This window comes from Corvus hawaiiensis, chromosome 13 (genome assembly GCF_020740725.1).
Source record: "Corvus hawaiiensis isolate bCorHaw1 chromosome 13, bCorHaw1.pri.cur, whole genome shotgun sequence".
Taxonomy (NCBI): domain Eukaryota; kingdom Metazoa; phylum Chordata; class Aves; order Passeriformes; family Corvidae; genus Corvus; species Corvus hawaiiensis.
The window spans coordinates 12,906,587-12,923,183 of record NC_063225.1 but is presented as its reverse complement, the minus strand read 5'-3'; the positions used below and the strand labels follow the sequence as shown (position 1 = coordinate 12,923,183).

Here is a 16,597-nt window from a genome sequence, read left to right as displayed (position 1 = left end):
GCTGCAGACACAGCCCACCCCAGCCTCACCGAGCCCCCGCGGGGTCCCGGCCCCCGCAAGGGAGCCTGTTGGGGCTGCGCTCCATCGCAGAGGCAGCTCCTCTCTGCGGAGTCCCTCAGCTGCGCTGTGTCTGGGGCCGCAGCGGCTTCCTGTGGTCAGGAGCGAGTTCCCCGCGGCATGCACGGGCTGCGGCTCTCCCCCTGCTCTTCTTACGAGGCGGGGCTGGGGGCGGGCAGCAATCGGGGCTTCCAGAGAAGGGTGCTGCTTGCACTTGCGGTCAGATGCAGAGCCGCCCAGCCCTGAGGCCCGAAGCAGCCTGGCGCGGGCGGGGGGGACCCACGCTGCCTGAGGGGATGCCGAAGGGATCTTGGTGGTGGGAGAAGCAGTACGGTGGCAGCTCCTGCCCATGCCGTGCCTTGGAGCTGCTCCAGGGCGTGACCACCCCACATTGCTCCGCTATAGGAAGGCGAGTCAGCAAAGCTCCCGCCTGACACGCTTTTCCCCTGGCTTCCTCTAAAAGTGGAATCGGCTCGGCAGTGTCCTGCAGGTGACCTTGAAACTCCTCTGGAGCCGGGGCCTCCCTGGCAGTCACAGGAGAGGGCTCAGGCCAAAACAGCCAGGCGGTGGCTAGGCTGAGCTGAGTGGAGCTGACCTGGGCTGTGCCACTGGGCAGTGGCAGTGGTGGTGGCAGCTGCCCCTGTGTGATGCAGCTGCCAGGGCTGAGCAGTGCCACCGTGGCACCAGTGAAGCTCTTTGAAGGGGAGGTGCCCAGGGCTGCCACAGGGAGTTGTGGTCCTAGCTATGTGGATGCAGGCTGGCAGCAAGGGCTGGGGCATGGCACTGTGGGTGTCCGTGAGTGGGTGCTCTGTCCTGCAGCCTTTCACAGTCACAAGGGCCAGGCTCGGGAATGGTGACAAGGTGGCCACCCTTTAGTGGGACTGCACCCTCAGGTCCTGCAGTCTCTTGGAGACACAGGAGCATGGAGTGGGGCGAAGAGTTAGGCAGAACCTGGCATGGCTGAGGGGGCTTTGCTGGGTGGGACTGGTGCTGAGTGAAGATTCCAGAGGAGCAGTGGAGCCCTAGGTATACAGGACTGGACCTGGTGGTGTCAGACCCTGGTCGGAGACAGCTGAGAGGGGTGGTGGGGCTGGGAGCTGCCCAGCTGCAGCAGAGCTGTGTGCCGGCGTCAGCTGCTGGCGCGGGGACTGGCAGGGAGGGGAGGAAGTGCAGGAAATCTCGCAATGGCTGTATGGTCAGCACTGGGTTTCCTGTTCCTCCCCAAGAGCCAGAGCTGCACCAGGTCCAGAGCGCGCCAGTCCCGGCCTCAGCAGGACGCCAGCAGCAGCCTCACAACGAAGACCTTGCAACAGACGTAGGTTGGAAGGACTGTGCCCTGGTGGGGTACTAGCAGGGACAGGGGACTCCTTTGTAGGGCTGGGGGGGCGGTCTTGGTGAGGTCAAGGGCTGTGCCAGGCCACATCCTGCACTGCACAGGGAGGTGCCCCAGCACTCTCCTGCTTCTGCTGCACTCTTGCTTCAGGGCATGGCACCCTGGGACTGCCTCTGCGATCAGTTTGGCTCCCAGTGGCCTTACTGGAGTCGTGTGTGCTGGGATGTATCCAGGTTCAGCACCTCTTTCTGGGGCTCAGCACCCTCTTCTGCTCCTGCTGGCTTCCCACCAGTGTCCCAGCCCCTGGGACCTCCCACACTGTGGGCACAGAGGTGACAGTGCCAATGGACAGGACAGGGCTGGAGCTGCCAGAGAGGAGGGGCTGGTGCTGGGTGGGGGGCACAGCCGCGCTGCCCTTGGGGAGCAGCCATGTGCATGGCAGAGGTGACACTGCTGGGTATGACCCCACACTTCCTCCTTCCCAGCACCATCCCCACAGGCCCCAGCTCCCACAGGGCTTGGAGCACTCATCCTTCTGCTTTGAAAATGCTTTGCAAGGCTGTTTGCAGGGGGCGGGGAGGGTCATCTCTGCTGCACAGACCGGATGATGGGACAGGAGGGTGTGAAATGCAAAGGGCCCCGGCCACTGGTGCAGGCAGTGCAGGGCAGCAGCTGTGGCTCAGGCTGTCCTGGTGCTCCGCAGACTTCCCCTGGCCAGACAGTGGTGCCATGGGCTTCGGGCCGGAGCTGTGGTGCCCACAGGGGCACAGTGCACTGCTGCGGCTGCAGGATGGGGAGCTGCGCCTCCTGGAGCTGATGAGGAAGTGGATGTCACAGCGGGCCAAGAGTGACCGGGAGTATGCAGGAATGCTGCACCACATGTTCTCCCAGCTGGAAAAGCAGGAGGGCACTTGGCAGCTCCATGGTGATCGTGGTGGTCAGATTGAGAAGGTAGGGATGCCCCAGAGTAGGACTGTGTCCTGCAGAGCCCAGTGTGGTGCTGGAGGATGCCATCTCTGTGCTATCCCTGACTCCCTTTCTTGCAGTCCTGGTGGGTGCTAGTGAGCCGGACAGAGACGCTGAGCCAGATCCTGCGGCGGCATGCGGAGGAGCTGGCGGCGGGGCCACTGGCCAGGCTGAGCCTGCTCATCCGCGACAAGCAGCAGCTGCGCAAGGCCTTCAGCGAGCAGTGGCAACAGCTCAGCCAGGAGTATAGCCGGGTATGTTGGAGCCAGCAGGAGAACAAGAGAATGTGCTGGACCCACTCCCTGACTGTGTCCCTCTCCAGACGACGCAGCAGGAGATGGAGAAGCTGAAGGCACAGTACCGCAGCCTGGCACGTGACAGCGCCCAGGCCAAGCGCAAGTACCAGGAGGCCAGCAAAGGTGCCAGCCTGGCCCCTGTCCCCTGTGTGACCTCCCAGCTTCCTTCACGCATCAAGGATGGCTGGAGCACCCCACACTCTGTGGAAACTACAGCCCAGCCTGGAGCGGGTGGGGGTTCTGGGGGTGGGCAGCATAGAGGAGGGCCCAGCCTGGTCCCCAAGAAGCCAGGCAAAAGTCTGGGGGCCTTGGGACACCATGCTGTGGGTCAGGAGCATCCCTGTGTCACAGTGTAACCGCTCCAGGCTTGGTCCCCCTGCCTGCCCTGGGGCCCTCTCCCAGCCTTCACCTCTGACCCCTGCCCCAGTGCTGGGACAGGTGATGTGCTGGCAGTTGGGGTTTTCCACAGCCTCTCTCCACAGACAAGGAGCGGGACAAGGCGAAGGAGAAGTATGTGCGTAGCCTCTGGAAGCTCTATGCCCTGCACAACCAGTATGTGCTGGCTGTGCAGGCGGCTGCATTGCACCACCAGCACCACTACCAGCGGGCACTGCCCAGCCTGCATCAGTCCCTCTACAGTCTGCAGCAGGAGATGGTCCTCGTCCTGTAAGAGCCCTGCCTGCCCCCCTGCCCATCCCGTGCCCCTCTGCCCATCCCATGCTCCACTGCCCATCCTGTGCCCTGCACCCCACTTCCAACCCCTGGGCACCCCCATGGCCCCCCAGAACCAGCAGTGCTCCCACAGAAAGGAGATCCTCAGGGAGTACTGCAGCATCAGCAGCCTGGTACAGGAGGATATGTTGGCCATGCACCAGGAGATTGCCAGTGCCATCCAGGCCATCGACCCTGCCACTGAGTACAGCAGCTTCATCCAGAGCCACCAGTATGGCTCCATGCAGTCGCAGCCTCTCTGCCGGGTACGGCCCTGCTGCCATTGGGTGGCAGTGGCCGGCAAGGGGCAAGTGGAGGCAGAGCTGTGCTGGGTGCCCACAGGTACGAATCTGAGGTGCCACCAACTGTGTCCTTTGATGAGAGCCTGTTGGAGGACACAGAGAACCTGGTGCCTGGGGAGCTGCAGCTGAATGAGCTGACCCTTGAGAGTGTCCAGCACTGGTGAGTGGGACCAGCCATGGGCAGGGGCAGGTGAGGGGCAGGGGCTCAGCCTCATGCTGGCACATGTCTCTTGCAGCCTGACGTCGGTTGAGGAGGAGTTGGTGGCCGCCACAGAGGCTGTGAGTATCAAGGAGCAGCAGACGCGGGAGCTGAAGGCGGAGATCCATGATGAGGAGCAGGGCCGGAGCCCCAGCGAGCGGTGAGTTGCAGCAGAGGGGGGTGAGGGGCCAGGGCAGCGGGTGCTGACTGCCCTGTCCCCTCCCCAGGGTGCACTTGTTGGGCAGGCGGCAGGGGCTGCATGAGGCACAGCAGCAACTCGAGGGCTGCCTCTGTGCCCAGGCCAAGCTGCAGGTGCAGCGGGACCTGCTGGCCAGGAAGCTGGCGGAGCTGGGCGTCAGGGACCCCCTTCCCGCCCTGCCTCTGCCAGAGGATCAGCAGTCCATCTCCTCCACGGTGAGTCAGTCTCGCTTCCCGTGCTCTGGAAGCTGCAGGGATGGGGTCCCCCCCAGCTGGTGCACAGCCCATGCCTCCTTCCAGGAGCAGGAGCGGAGTGGGGCCAGTGCACTAGAGACCCTCAAGAACCACATCACGGGCATCTTCAGCCCAAAGTACTCGGTGAGTTCCTGGGTGCCTCCAGCCACCCTGCTCTCCACCCAGCTGCCTTGCTGAGCCTGCCCTTTCCTTTCTGGCTACACAGCCCCGCCCTGCTTCCTCACCTCCAGATTCTGCTCCCACCTGCCCTGGGCACAGCTTCCAGACACCACTGTTGCCCCACCTCCAGCACAACTAAGGAGTGTGCATGGCTGGGCTCACCTTGTCTCCTTCCAGCTGCCACCCCCTGTGCCCCTAATCCCAGATGTGCAGAAGCCGCTGTGCCAGCAGGTCTGGTACCACGGGGCCATCCCACGTTCGGAGGTACAGGAGCTGCTGACCTGCAGTGGGGATTTCCTGGTGCGGGAGAGCCAGGGCAAGCAGGAGTACGTGCTCAGCGTGCTGTGGGATGGGCAGCCTCGGCACTTCATCATCCAGTCTGTCAATGTGAGTGACCACAAGCAGGGGACATGGCTGGGGTGGCCTTGCATGGGCAGGCACAGGTTCCTGCCCATCACAACCCCTCGGCCTCCCTCTCTGCAGAACATGTTTCGGCTGGAGGGTGACAGCTTCCCCACCATTCCACTGCTCATCCAGCACCTCCTGCAGAGCCAGCAGCCCATCACCCGCAAGAGTGGCATTATCCTGGCCAAGGCTGTGCCCAAGGTGATATAGGCAGTGGGGAGGAGGATGGGGCCCCCTGCACAGGGGCAGCTCTGCCCGGCCCTTTCTCCTGTTGACAGCTGGGCTGAGATCCACAGACATGCTTCTCCAGCTAGACAGGGGGACTTGGACTTGGGGCTCTGCCTGAGAGGGGGCTGTGGGGGTATGTGGGCCAGGGGACAGCTCACTGGTGTCTGCTTGCTGCAGGACAAATGGGTGCTCAACCACGAAGACGTGCTGCTGGGGGAACGCATTGGCCGGGTGAGATGGGGTGCTGTGGGGTCTGTGGGAGGGCAGGGCTATACCAGGGTATCTGCGGGCATCCAGGACTGTCCCACAGGAGGGCAGGGGAGGACAGGGGTTGCCTTGGGCCACATGGTGAGCTAAGCCCGGTGTTCCTGTGTCTCGGAAGGGTAACTTTGGGGAGGTGTTCAGTGGACGCCTACGTGCTGACAACACCCCTGTTGCTGTGAAGTCCTGCCGGGAAACCCTTCCGCCTGAGCTCAAGGCCAGGTTCCTGCAGGAAGCCAGGTCTGTGTGGGTGTTGTATTTGTCCTGTCACGTCTGTCCATTCTTGGAGCAGTTTGACCCTGCTGGGACTGCAGCACCCTCGTGCTGAGGGCTGTGTCCCCGGGCTGGCTGGGCAGAGTGCCCTGGGGATGGCATCGGGTGGCTTGTGCCCAGGGCAGCCAGGCCCCCCTACACTCACAGTGCCCATCCTTGTCCCCACAGGATTCTCAAGCAGTATAGGCATCCGAACATTGTGCGGCTCATCGGTGTCTGCACGCAGAAGCAGCCCATTTACATTGTCATGGAGCTGGTGCAGGGTGAGTGGCCCCATTCCCGCAGTCGCCATGCACGCATGGGTGAGCTTGTCAGGTGTGCCTGGGCACCCACCAGCTCTGCAATCTGGGCACAGGGGGGGACTTCCTGACCTTCCTGCGCACTGAGGGTCCCCACCTCCGGGTGAAGGAGCTGGTCAAGATGACGGAGAATGCTGCTGCCGGCATGGAGTACCTGGAGAGCAAGCACTGCATCCACAGGTGGGCCCTGGCAGGACAGGGGGAGCCCTGGAACCCTCACCGCCCCATCCCATGCCAGGTGGAGCCCCAGGGATGGTTGGGCACACGGCTGACTGCTTGTCTCAGGGACCTGGCTGCTCGCAACTGCCTGGTGACAGAGAGGAACACTCTGAAGATCAGTGATTTTGGGATGTCACGGGAGGAGGAGGATGGCATCTATGCCTCCACAGGAGGGATGAAGCAAATCCCTGTCAAGTGGACAGCCCCTGAAGCACTCAATTATGGTACAGGATGGAGTTGGGCATGGCCTGGCACCTGGCAGCCTATCTGGAAGCCAGGAGTCTGGCACTATCCCACTCCCATGCGCCTGGTCCTGGGGAGGGAAGCAGAGACCCAGAGCACCTCAGCCCGCAGGAGCATGGGCACAGCTGGGCAGTGGTGACATGGGTGTCCCCTGCCAACAGCATCTGTCCTGCCCCATGTCCCCAGGCCGATACAGCTCAGAGAGTGATGTCTGGAGCTTTGGGATCCTGCTGTGGGAAGCCTTCAGCCTGGGTGCTGTCCCCTATGCCAACCTCAGCAACCAGCAGACACGGGAGGCAGTGGAGAATGGTAGGGGACACGGCTGGGTGTGGCTCCTGAGGGCCACCATGAGCTGTGGGTCCAGCACTGTGGAGCTGTGCCTCTAGGATGGACCAGATGGGGTTGTGGGGATGAGGGGCTGGTGATCCATGTCCCCATCCCTGTTGCCCCAGGTACGCGGCTGGACCCTCCTGAGCAGTGCCCTGAGGAAGTGTACCAGCTGATGCAGCGCTGCTGGGAGTATGACCCCCGCAAGCGGCCCAGCTTCAGCACCATCCACCAGGATCTCATTGCCATCCGCAAGAAGCACCGGTGACAGGGAGCACCAGGGGCCCTGCATCCATCCCACGGCAGTGCCTAGGGGCACAGCAGAGCCCTGTCTAGGCAGCAGGTGCTGCGGGGTGGCTGTGTGATGCTTGAGCCCCAGGGGAGGGGCTCCTGCATGGCCCAGGGTGGAACATGGCACCCACAGCTCCTCCCCGCCTTCATCTTGTACAATAAACACACAAGCTCTGCAGCTGTGCATCTAGGAGCTGCGAGGGGACACGCACTGCACTGGGATGAGGCGTTGGGACATGGCACTGGGATGGGACACTGGGATGGGGCACTGTAATGATGCACCAGTACAGGACACTGTGACAGGGCACACGGTGTAGCGGGATAGGGTACCAAGATAAAGCACCAAGATGGGGCACCAAGACAGGGCGCAGTTAGGGAACTGGCATGCGGAGTACTGAGTCTTCTGCACTGGGACAGAGGATTGACACGGGACCCTGGGACAGGGCACCGCGACAGGGATCAAGGACAGGGTACCGGGATGGGGCACATTGGGACAGGGTATCGGGATGGGGCACCGGCATCTCGACTCGGCTCCGGTGTTGGCGGGGTGGCTGATCCCCTTCCCGGGGATGTGGGGGTGTCCCGGCCGGGCCGATCCCCGGCCTACGGGGTGCCCAGCCCGGTCCCGGAGCGGGCTGTCCCGGAGCGGGCTGTCCCGACCCTCAGCGCGGGGGCCCGCGGTCCCGGAGCGCGCTGTCCCGGCCCTCAGCGCGGGGGCCCGCAGTCCCGGAGCGGGCTGTCCCGGCCGGTTCGGTGCCGCCTCCTCGGGGCCTCGCCCGGGCGGGCGGAGCGGTGGGCGGGGCCTGGCCTGGGCCATCCCGGCGGGCCCAGGCGGGCGATGTGAGGACCTGGGTCGGGCTGCGGAGCCGCCCGGGGTAAGAGCGGAGTGGCTGCGGTGTCACCGTCGGTGCTGGCCCGGCTTCCCCGCCTCTCCCCATCACGGCCCCGGCTCCGTTCCCGTCCCGCCACCGCGGGGCCTCAGCGCGGCGGCCCCGGCCGCTCTGCGGGGCCGCGCGGCCTGTCCGGCCCCGGCCCCGGCCCCATCAGCAGATATAAATATCCAGCACCGGATTAAGCTAAGTAGGACGCGGTGAGGGTTCTTGGAGGAGGAGGCAGGAGGCCGCGGTGAGGGGCTGCGCTGTCCGACCTGGCTCCCCCTCCAGTCCCGGCGCAGGTGAGTCCCTGCATCCCTTCGGGATGAAGCTGAAGAAGCAGGTGACAGTGTGTGGAGCTGCCATCTTCTGCGTGGCCGTCTTCTCCCTCTACTTGATGCTGGACCGGGTACAGCATGACCCCACACGACACCAGAGCGGGGGCAACTTCCCCAGGGTGAGTTTGGAGGGTTTGGGATGAGTGAGAGGGGTCCCAGGAGGGCAAACAGGGACATTCAGCCAGGGGAATTCATGGGGAATCAGCCCTGGCCTCTGGCCATTAAGCTGCCAGGGCCAAGGCTGGCTCCCCACAGCTGTGGGTGACCTGCCCCTCGCTCTGGCCTCTGTGCTCCCAGAGCCAGATCTCGGTGCTACAGAACCGGATCGAACAGCTGGAGCAGCTGCTGGAGGAGAACCATGAGATCATCAGCCACATTAAGGACTCGGTGCTGGAGCTGACAGCCCATGCGGAGGGGCAGCCGGCATTGCCCCATCACCCCCCAAATGGCTCCTTGGTGCTGCCCCCTGAGAGTCGCCCAAGTTTCCTCTCCGTGTCCCCGCAAGACTGCCAGTTTGCTCTAGGGGGCAAGGGACAGAGCCCAGACCTGCAGGTGAGGGACTGGTGGCTCTGGTAGTGTGAGGGGTTCATACCTGGGCATCCATGGGGTCTTGGCTCTACTCTTCTGGGGTTCTCTCAGGCCTATCTTCTACCCACAGATGCTGGCTGTCTACTCCCTGCTGCCGTTTGACAACCAGGATGGTGGTGTCTGGAAGCAGGGCTTCGATATCACCTACGAGCCCAATGAGTGGGACACAGAGCCTCTGCAGGTGTTTGTGGTGCCACACTCTCACAATGACCCAGGTGAGAAGCAGGGATTGGCCCAGCCCTTGCTACCTTGGAGTGCTGGCAGGGAAGGGCTGGGCCCCCCACAGTGACCCCCACCTGTGCTGCCAGGCTGGATCAAGACTTTCGACAAGTACTACTACGACCAGACGCAGCACATCCTCAACAGCATGGTGCTGAAGATGCAGGAGGACCCGCGCCGGCGCTTCATTTGGTCCGAGATCTCCTTCTTTTCCAAGTGGTGGGACAACATCAGTGCCCAGAAGAGGGCTGCTGTGCGCAGGTAGGGCTGACCACCTTACCCCACTGCCCTCGTAGCTTCCAGGCAGGCTGAGAGCTTAGGGTGTGTGAGGGAAGGGCTGTGGGGACTGGAAGGCTGCCTGGGCTGCAGTGCAGTGGCCATGGGCCCTGCACTGCTCAGCATGGGGTGCCCTGGAACTGCCAGCAGCCTCCCAGTGCCATAAAATGTCAGAGCCACTGCCATGTGGGGTGAGAGGTGGGGGAGACAGATCTTGATCTGGGCCACTGCCTGTGCTGATCGGGGCTGGGGAACTTGTGTGCAAGGCCCAGGGCACCCATGGAAGGGTGGGAGACCTGGAGAGCAGGATTGTGTGGTGGGACAGGGCCCCCTTGTCTGCCCCCTGCCTCAAGAGCATTGGGGATGGGAGGACACAGTGGAGGGTGTGTGGGAATGAGCTCTGACTGGCATTGTGCTGTGGAGGGATGACTCTCTGTGGGGGACAGCATGACAAGGGGGGAATGGCAGTGGCAGCTGTGGGGGCGGCAGGTAGGCTGTAGGTAGCTCAGGACAGGGGGACTCTGCCATGGACACGTGGCTCATGCAGGGCTCTGGTCACATCTTGGGTGTCCCCCTTACAGGCTGGTGGGCAATGGGCAGCTGGAGATGGTGACGGGTGGCTGGGTGATGCCTGATGAGGCTAATTCCCACTATTTTGCCATGATTGACCAGCTGATTGAGGGGCACCAGTGGCTGGAGAAGAACATTGGTGAGAGCTCGGCAGATGCTGGCTGGGGGACTGCCTAATGCACTGCAGGCCTGCAGGTCCTGACAGGACCGTCCTCACAGGAGGTGCTGCTGGCCCAGCATGGGGCTGACAGGTCTCTGTGCCCACAGGTGTGACACCACGGTCGGGCTGGGCCGTAGACCCCTTCGGGTACAGCTCCACCATGCCCTACCTGCTGAAGCGCTCCAACCTGACGGCCATGCTCATCCAGCGCGTGCACTATGCCATCAAGAAGCACTTTGCTGCCACCCAGAACCTGGAGTTCATGTGGAGACAGACGTGGGGTGAGGGGCTGCTGGGAGGGGACTGCAGAGGGGGCCCTCTGGGGCAGGTGGCAGCAGAGAATGGCTATTGCTGCTTTTCTGTGCAGATGAGCTGAGCACTGGGAGGCGATGTCTCTGCCCTGTGGGACAGCCCCAGGATGACTTCCCACCTGCCCCCATGACCAGCAACACGCTGGGGGAGGCTGCTGTGCCCTCTGAGCTCCTAGCTCTGCTCTGTTGGACAGCTGTCCTTGGGCTCTCTGCTCAGGGACAGGCAAGGGAGAGCCATTGCTGGTGCTCACCTGTCCTTGGTCCCACAGATCCAGACACCAGCACCGACATCTTCTGCCACATGATGCCCTTCTACAGCTATGATGTGCCCCACACCTGTGGTCCAGACCCCAAGATTTGCTGCCAGTTTGACTTCAAACGCTTACCTGGAGGCCGGATAAACTGCCCCTGGAAGGTGCCTCCCCGCGCCATCACTGATGCAAACGTGGCAGAGCGGTGAGTGCGGCAGGGGCAGGGGCATGTGACTCCCGGCCTTGTGGCCCATTAGGGGCCAGCCTCATGCCCCGGCCTCCACACAGAGCCCAGCTACTGCTGGACCAGTACCGCAAGAAGTCCAAGCTGTACCGCAGCAAGGTGCTGCTGGTGCCCCTGGGAGATGACTTCCGCTATGACAAGCCACAGGAGTGGGATGCCCAGTTCCTCAACTACCAGCGCATCTTTGACTTTCTCAACTCCCGGCCTGACCTTCATGTCCAGGTATGTGTGGAGAGCTGTGTGGGGCTGAGGGCAGCAGGAGGCCACTACAGAGCACAGTGGGAGGGGTGAACAGTCCTGGGAGGGGTGATAGGAGCCCCCACTGCAGGAGCCCTGGCTCAGGGCTGCATGTGCTGTCTTGCAGGCACAGTTTGGCACGCTCTCTGACTACTTTGATGCCCTGTACAAGAAAGTGGGCATCGTGCCAGGGATGAGGCCACCTGGGTTTCCAGTTCTGACTGGGGATTTCTTCTCCTATGCGGACCGGGAGGATCACTACTGGACAGGATACTACACCTCCCGGCCGTTCTACAAGAGCCTGGACCGTGTGCTGGAGGCCCACCTCCGGTGAGGGGCAGTGGGCTGGTCCATGGGGCATGGGAGATGGGGGGGGGCATGAGTGAGGGGTGGGCAGGCAGTATCTGGGAGCTCAACAGCCCCCAGTCTACACCAGCTGCCAACACACCGGGCTGGTGCACACAGTGCCAAACCCTCACCTAGCCCCAGGGCAGTGTATGCCTTTGCCACCTCCATCCCAGGCCAGCTCCCCCAGTACTCTAGCACCAGGGTAGGGACCCTCAGTGACTCTGTCCCTGTGCAGGGGGGCAGAGATCCTGTATAGCCTGGCACTCGCCCACGCCCGCCGTGCCAGTGCCGATGGCAGGTACCCACTCTCTGACTACGCCCTGCTGAGCAACGCTCGCCGCAACCTGGGCCTCTTCCAGCACCATGATGCCATCACCGGCACCGCCAAGGAGGCTGTGGCTGTGGACTACGGAGTCCGGTGCGTGTGGGGGCCAGGGCGCCCTCAGAGCCTGTCTCAGAGTGGGGCTGGTGGGCTCAGGGCTGGGAGAATGGCTAGGTATGGGGATCCTGTGGGGAGGTCCTTCCTCTTATGGGGAGCTGTGGAGGGTGTTGGGGCAGTGCTGTGACAGATGGGAGTGATGGTCCCAGGTGGCTCACTCTGCCTCTGCCCCAGGTTGCTCCACTCGCTCACCAACCTCAAGCGTGTCATCGGCAATGCTGCGCACTACCTTGTGCTGGGGGACAAGGACACATACCGCCACGACCCGGCTGCACCATTCCTTGGCATGGTGAGCAGCACCAGCCCCTGGCTCCCTGCACTCTAGCACGCTGTCCCCATTCCCCCAGGAGCAACTCTGTGCTGCAGAGGCCAGGAAAAGGGCCCCAGCTTGTGCCTATGTCCCTGGGCACATTTGGCAGGGGGATGGGGCACACCCCAACTCTTTACAACTCCTCCCCAGGATGAGACACGCTCCAGCCAGGACTCTCTTCCAGAGAGGACAGTGGTCAAACTGGACACCTCACCTCGGTAGGGCCTCCTGCCTTGCTCTGGGGACTTATGGGACTGTGGGAAGGCAGTGAGGGAGTACCTGTGAAGCTGTGGGTAGGTGCAGTGGATCTGTAGATAGTGTGGGGTGTGAGACATCCGGGATGCTGTGAGGCAGGGATGGCTTCCCTGTGTTACTCCCCCACAGGTTCCTGGTGGTGTTCAACCCGCTGGAGCAGGAGCGCCTGAGTGTGGTGCCGGTGCTGGTGGACTCCCCGCACGTGCATGTGCTCTCTGAGGAGGGGCAGCCCCTGCCCTCCCAGCTCAGTGCAACGTGGAGCTCTGCCACTGATGTGGTGCCTGATGTCTACCAGGTATGGGGTGCCCCACACCCACAGCCCATGAGTGCCAGCTTGCCATCCCGCACACTCCCAGGACACACCGGCAGCCCTGCTCTGTCCCTGCCCCGCAACACAAGATCCCACAGCTGTCGGACCCCCAGATCCCCATGCATGGCCCTCCTCAGCAGAGGCCCCGCAGTGCCGAGCAGGGTCTTCTCCCTACTGACCCCCAGCCATTCCCCAGACGCGGGGGCCTGGCTCAGGTCCCCACACTGCCTGCAGGTGTCTGTCCTGGCTCGCCTGCCCGCACTGGGGCTGCGTGTGCTGCAGCTGCACAAGTCCTTGGATGGCCACGCCACGCCGAGGTCCTCCACACGCCTGTACCTACATGGCCGGAACCTGCCCGTGCACAAGCCCGAGGCTGTGCCCCTGCACATCTTCCCAGCTGCTCCTGATGACTTCTGCCTGGAGAACCAGCACCTGCAGGCCTGCTTCTTGGGGCGCACGGGCCTCCTGCAGGTGAGTGCGAGGCTCTGACAGGGCGTGGGGTGGAGGAGGGGAGGGGTACATCCTGGTGCTTCATGTGCTTGCTGCTGTGCCGGTCCACACCCACAGAGCCTGCGCCAAGCTGGGGAGGAGCAGGGGCACAGGGTGAACAGCGAATTTCTCGTCTACGGCACCAGGACCTCCAAGGACAAAAGTGGGGCCTATCTCTTCCTGCCTGATGGCGAGGCCAAGGTACAGGGTCCACCCCTGGAAGCCAGCTGGCAGCTGTGCCTGCAAGACTGTCCTCGGGCAGCAGCCTCAGTGCAGCTATCCCTCCCCTCAGCCCTATGCTCCCAAGGACCCCCCAGTGGTGCGGGTGATGGAGGGACCCCTCTTCTCAGAGGTTGCCAGCTACTACCAGCATGTCCAGACCGTGGTGCGGCTGTACAATGTGCCAGGTGAGATCTTGAGGCTGTGCCAGGTGTTGCTGGCCCAGGGAACTGGGCGATGCTGCCCATGGGGCTCAGCTCCTCGCTGCCTACCCACAGGGGTGGAGGGCCTGTCCCTGGATGTGTCCTGCCTGGTGGACATCCGTGACCACATTAACAAGGAGCTGGCCCTGCGCTTCAGCACTGACATCGAGAGCGATGACACCTTCTTCACGGACCTCAATGGTTTCCAGGTAGACAGCAGCCTGAGGAGGGACAGCAGCTGCCCACAAGGGGACAGTGTGCTGGCACTGGGCACTGTGGGAGCCACCTCTGGTCACTGATCTCTGTCCCGTGGCAGATCCAGCCCCGCAGGTACCAGCAGAAGCTGCCACTGCAGGCCAACTTCTACCCAATGCCTGCCATGGCCTACATCCAGGACATGCAGAGCCGCCTGACACTGCTCACAGCCCAGGCCCTGGGGGTCTCCAGCCTCCACAGCGGTGAGCCGAGGGGCTGTGCCCTGGGAACCTGCTGTGGAGCTGGGGCTGTCCTCCCCAGGGAAAGCAGGGGAGGAGGGTGCTGCAGGCTGGGCAGGGTGCCCTGGTCCTGCTGTTTCTGGGGGCTCTGTCCTGTGGGGCATGGCTGGTGCCTGGTAAAGCCTGGGCTGCAGGGACTCGCTCTCCACAGGCCAGCTGGAGGTGATCCTGGACCGGCGCCTCATGCAAGATGACAACCGGGGCCTGGGCCAGGGGCTGAAGGACAACAAGCGTACCTGCAACCGGTTCCGGCTCCTCCTGGAGCGCCGCAGCACCGCCAACAAGGTGCTGGCTGTGAGGCGGCAGGACGGGAGAGCCCAGCCCTGCCTTGGGATGGAGCAGGGTGGAGGCATCTGCAGAAAGCCACACATGTGATGGGATGCAGTGTCCTCTCCCCTCTTGTCCCATTGCTCTGGCACTGGGCAAGGATTGGTCTGGAGTGGGGGGCCGGGGGGAGAGCGGGATGTGCAGTGGGGTCTGTCCCTGTGGAGCTGCGTTGCCCTCATAATCACAGTGTTCTTGTCCCATCCCCTCGCTGCCCTCTATGCATGTGCTGTGCCACCCATTCAGAGCTCCGGCTTCTTTTCCAAACTGGTCTCCATGTTTAAAGCCTTGAGCTTCCCTGGCACCAGGACTAGCAGCCCTGAGGTAATGGCCGGCCTGGCCCTGCTGTCTCTCCCTGTCTTGTGCACTAGCTGCTAGCCACTAGTCTAGCCAGGCTTGTAGCAGGCCTGTAGCCTGACCATCAGCTAGGTGGGGTCCTGTTTGGGTGCTGGGGAGGGGGGACCTGCCTGGGCAGGGGCAGCTCAGTGTGCCCTGTGCTGGCAGGTGCCTGGTCTCGGGGGAATGCTGGAATGGGGGTTCTGTGGGCCTTGCCCAGGCTCTGCCTGGCTTCCTGGGCTCACACTGACCCATGTGCTCCTTGGCAGGTACAGGACGAGCGCCCCATCAGCTTCCCCTCCCTGCTGAGCCACATCACCTCTGTGCACCTCAATGCTGAGGCCTTGGTCATGCCAGTAGCGCTGGAGAAGCCAGCCCTGCCAGTCCTGCGCTCCTTTGTGCCCCTCGCCACCACCCTTCCTTGTGACTTCCACATCCTCAACCTGCGGATGCTGCAGGCAGAGGTGAGCTACGGCCCAGGGGAGGTGGGACTCTGGTGGGAGTCTTGCCCCTGCTGTCCCCAGTGTTGTGCCTCACGCTCCCACTCCCTGCAGGATGACTCACTACCATCAGCTGAGGCGGCACTGATCCTGCACCGCAAAGGCTTTGACTGCAGCCTAGAGGCAAAGAACCTGGGCTTCAACTGCACCACCAGCCAGGGCAAGGTAGGGCCAGGCTGCCCCCACACCTCCACTGGGTCAGAGCTGGGCTGAGACCTCGGCATGGCAGGCATGGCACGTGTCAGGCTGTCCTGGGCACAGTGTTTCCCCAGGCATCACATCCTCACCTGGGTCTCCCCACTTCTTCCTCCTCTCTCCCCAGCTGGCTCTGGGAGGCCTGTTCCAGGGGCTGGAGCTGGGGTCCCTGCAGCCCACCTCACTGACGCTGATGTACCCGCTGGGCACAGCCTCCAACAGCACCAACATCCACCTGGACCCCATGGAAATCGCCACGTTCCGCGTCCGCCTGGGGTAGTGTCGAGCAGGAGAGGAGTGGAGTGGCTGGACAGCACAGGAGCAGCACCAGTACAGCAGTAGAGCGGGGCCAGCAGTACTGTGGTGGACACGGGCAGGAGGGGCCAGACTGGCAAAGGCTGCTGTTGCCACTTTCTAATTTATTAGTTCCATGTTCTCAGATAGATTTTGGGATGAACTGCTGTGGCAGGGCTCAACCAGAGGCTGCTGGACACGGTGCCGGATGGGGGGGGCAGCAGGCTGGGTTCTGCCGCTGCTGGTGGGACAGACACTGCTGCCCTGTCACATTCACAGGCTGCCGGGAGTGTGGCCACCCTGATGGCTGGAGCAGGGGCCCATGCAGGGCTCCCCCTGACTGGTGGGGCAGCAAGGGGAGGCCAGGAGCACTGGTGGTGTTGGGCAGCTGCCTGAGGAGGTGCTGTGGACTTGGGACTGAGCTCTCCTGGAGTTCATAGGAAACACAAGGCTGTTTCCAAGGGCCCTGGTCTGTGTGTGGTTTGTGGCTCTCAGGGGAGTGAGAATGGTGTGCTGTGGGGAGACAGGGCAGCACTCTGAGGCAGGGGGAGGGCAGCTTGAAGATCTGGCCAGGGGCCCCAGGCACCTGTGAGAGGCTGGTGGCATGGCCAGGCCCAGCTGTGCTCAGGGGCAGGCAGTGTCCGGTGCTGGACAGGAGCCAGGGGGATGGGAGTCAGTTCCTTGTGCGGGCAGCAATGCCTGGGTGAAGCGTGGGAGTGCTTCCCACAACTCCAGAGCTTTTAGCCCTGTTTCAGAGTGAGCATGGCAGTCTGGTCTGCTGGAGCTGCAGTGG

General features: G+C 63.1%; 2 protein-coding genes across 8 annotated transcripts; both read left to right on the top strand.

Annotated features, from left to right (window-relative positions):
- Positions 1-284: 284 nt before the first annotated feature.
- On the top strand, positions 285-7,200 carry FES (FES proto-oncogene, tyrosine kinase). 4 transcript variants are annotated; one of them, XM_048318287.1, is made up of 20 exons: positions 285-547; positions 1,284-1,372; positions 2,094-2,341; positions 2,437-2,610; positions 2,679-2,775; positions 3,135-3,318; positions 3,458-3,595; positions 3,706-3,825; positions 3,902-4,024; positions 4,092-4,278; positions 4,363-4,440; positions 4,654-4,863; positions 4,960-5,082; positions 5,287-5,340; positions 5,492-5,610; positions 5,812-5,906; positions 5,999-6,122; positions 6,228-6,385; positions 6,591-6,713; positions 6,857-7,200. In XM_048318287.1, the coding sequence occupies exons 3-20, from the start codon at positions 2,120-2,122 to the stop codon at positions 6,997-6,999; spliced, it is 2,472 nt and encodes an 823-aa protein (XP_048174244.1). In that variant the 5' UTR covers positions 285-547; positions 1,284-1,372; positions 2,094-2,119; the 3' UTR covers positions 7,000-7,200. The 4 variants fall into 4 exon arrangements, with proteins under 4 accessions (XP_048174244.1, XP_048174245.1, XP_048174241.1 ...); XM_048318288.1 differs by having other exon boundaries at positions 494-547; positions 1,284-1,376; XM_048318284.1 differs by lacking the exon at positions 285-547 and having other exon boundaries at positions 1,275-1,376; positions 4,708-4,863.
- Positions 7,201-7,825: 625 nt separating this feature from the next.
- MAN2A2 (mannosidase alpha class 2A member 2) lies at positions 7,826-16,267 on the top strand. Of its 4 annotated transcripts, XM_048318032.1 has the most exons (23): positions 7,826-8,351; positions 8,530-8,784; positions 8,891-9,035; positions 9,129-9,300; positions 9,897-10,024; positions 10,153-10,326; positions 10,626-10,812; positions 10,896-11,073; positions 11,216-11,418; positions 11,672-11,854; positions 12,050-12,164; positions 12,336-12,403; positions 12,570-12,735; positions 12,985-13,221; positions 13,318-13,440; positions 13,532-13,646; positions 13,737-13,870; positions 13,978-14,119; positions 14,307-14,440; positions 14,726-14,803; positions 15,085-15,279; positions 15,370-15,480; positions 15,638-16,267. In XM_048318032.1, exons 1-23 carry the CDS (start codon positions 8,220-8,222, stop codon positions 15,788-15,790), a joined length of 3,528 nt encoding a protein of 1,175 aa, XP_048173989.1. In that variant the 5' UTR covers positions 7,826-8,219; the 3' UTR covers positions 15,791-16,267. The 4 variants fall into 4 exon arrangements, with proteins under 4 accessions (XP_048173989.1, XP_048173990.1, XP_048173988.1 ...); XM_048318033.1 differs by lacking the exon at positions 14,726-14,803; XM_048318034.1 differs by lacking the exon at positions 7,826-8,351 and having other exon boundaries at positions 8,717-8,784; positions 8,872-9,035.
- Positions 16,268-16,597: the final 330 nt, after the last annotated feature.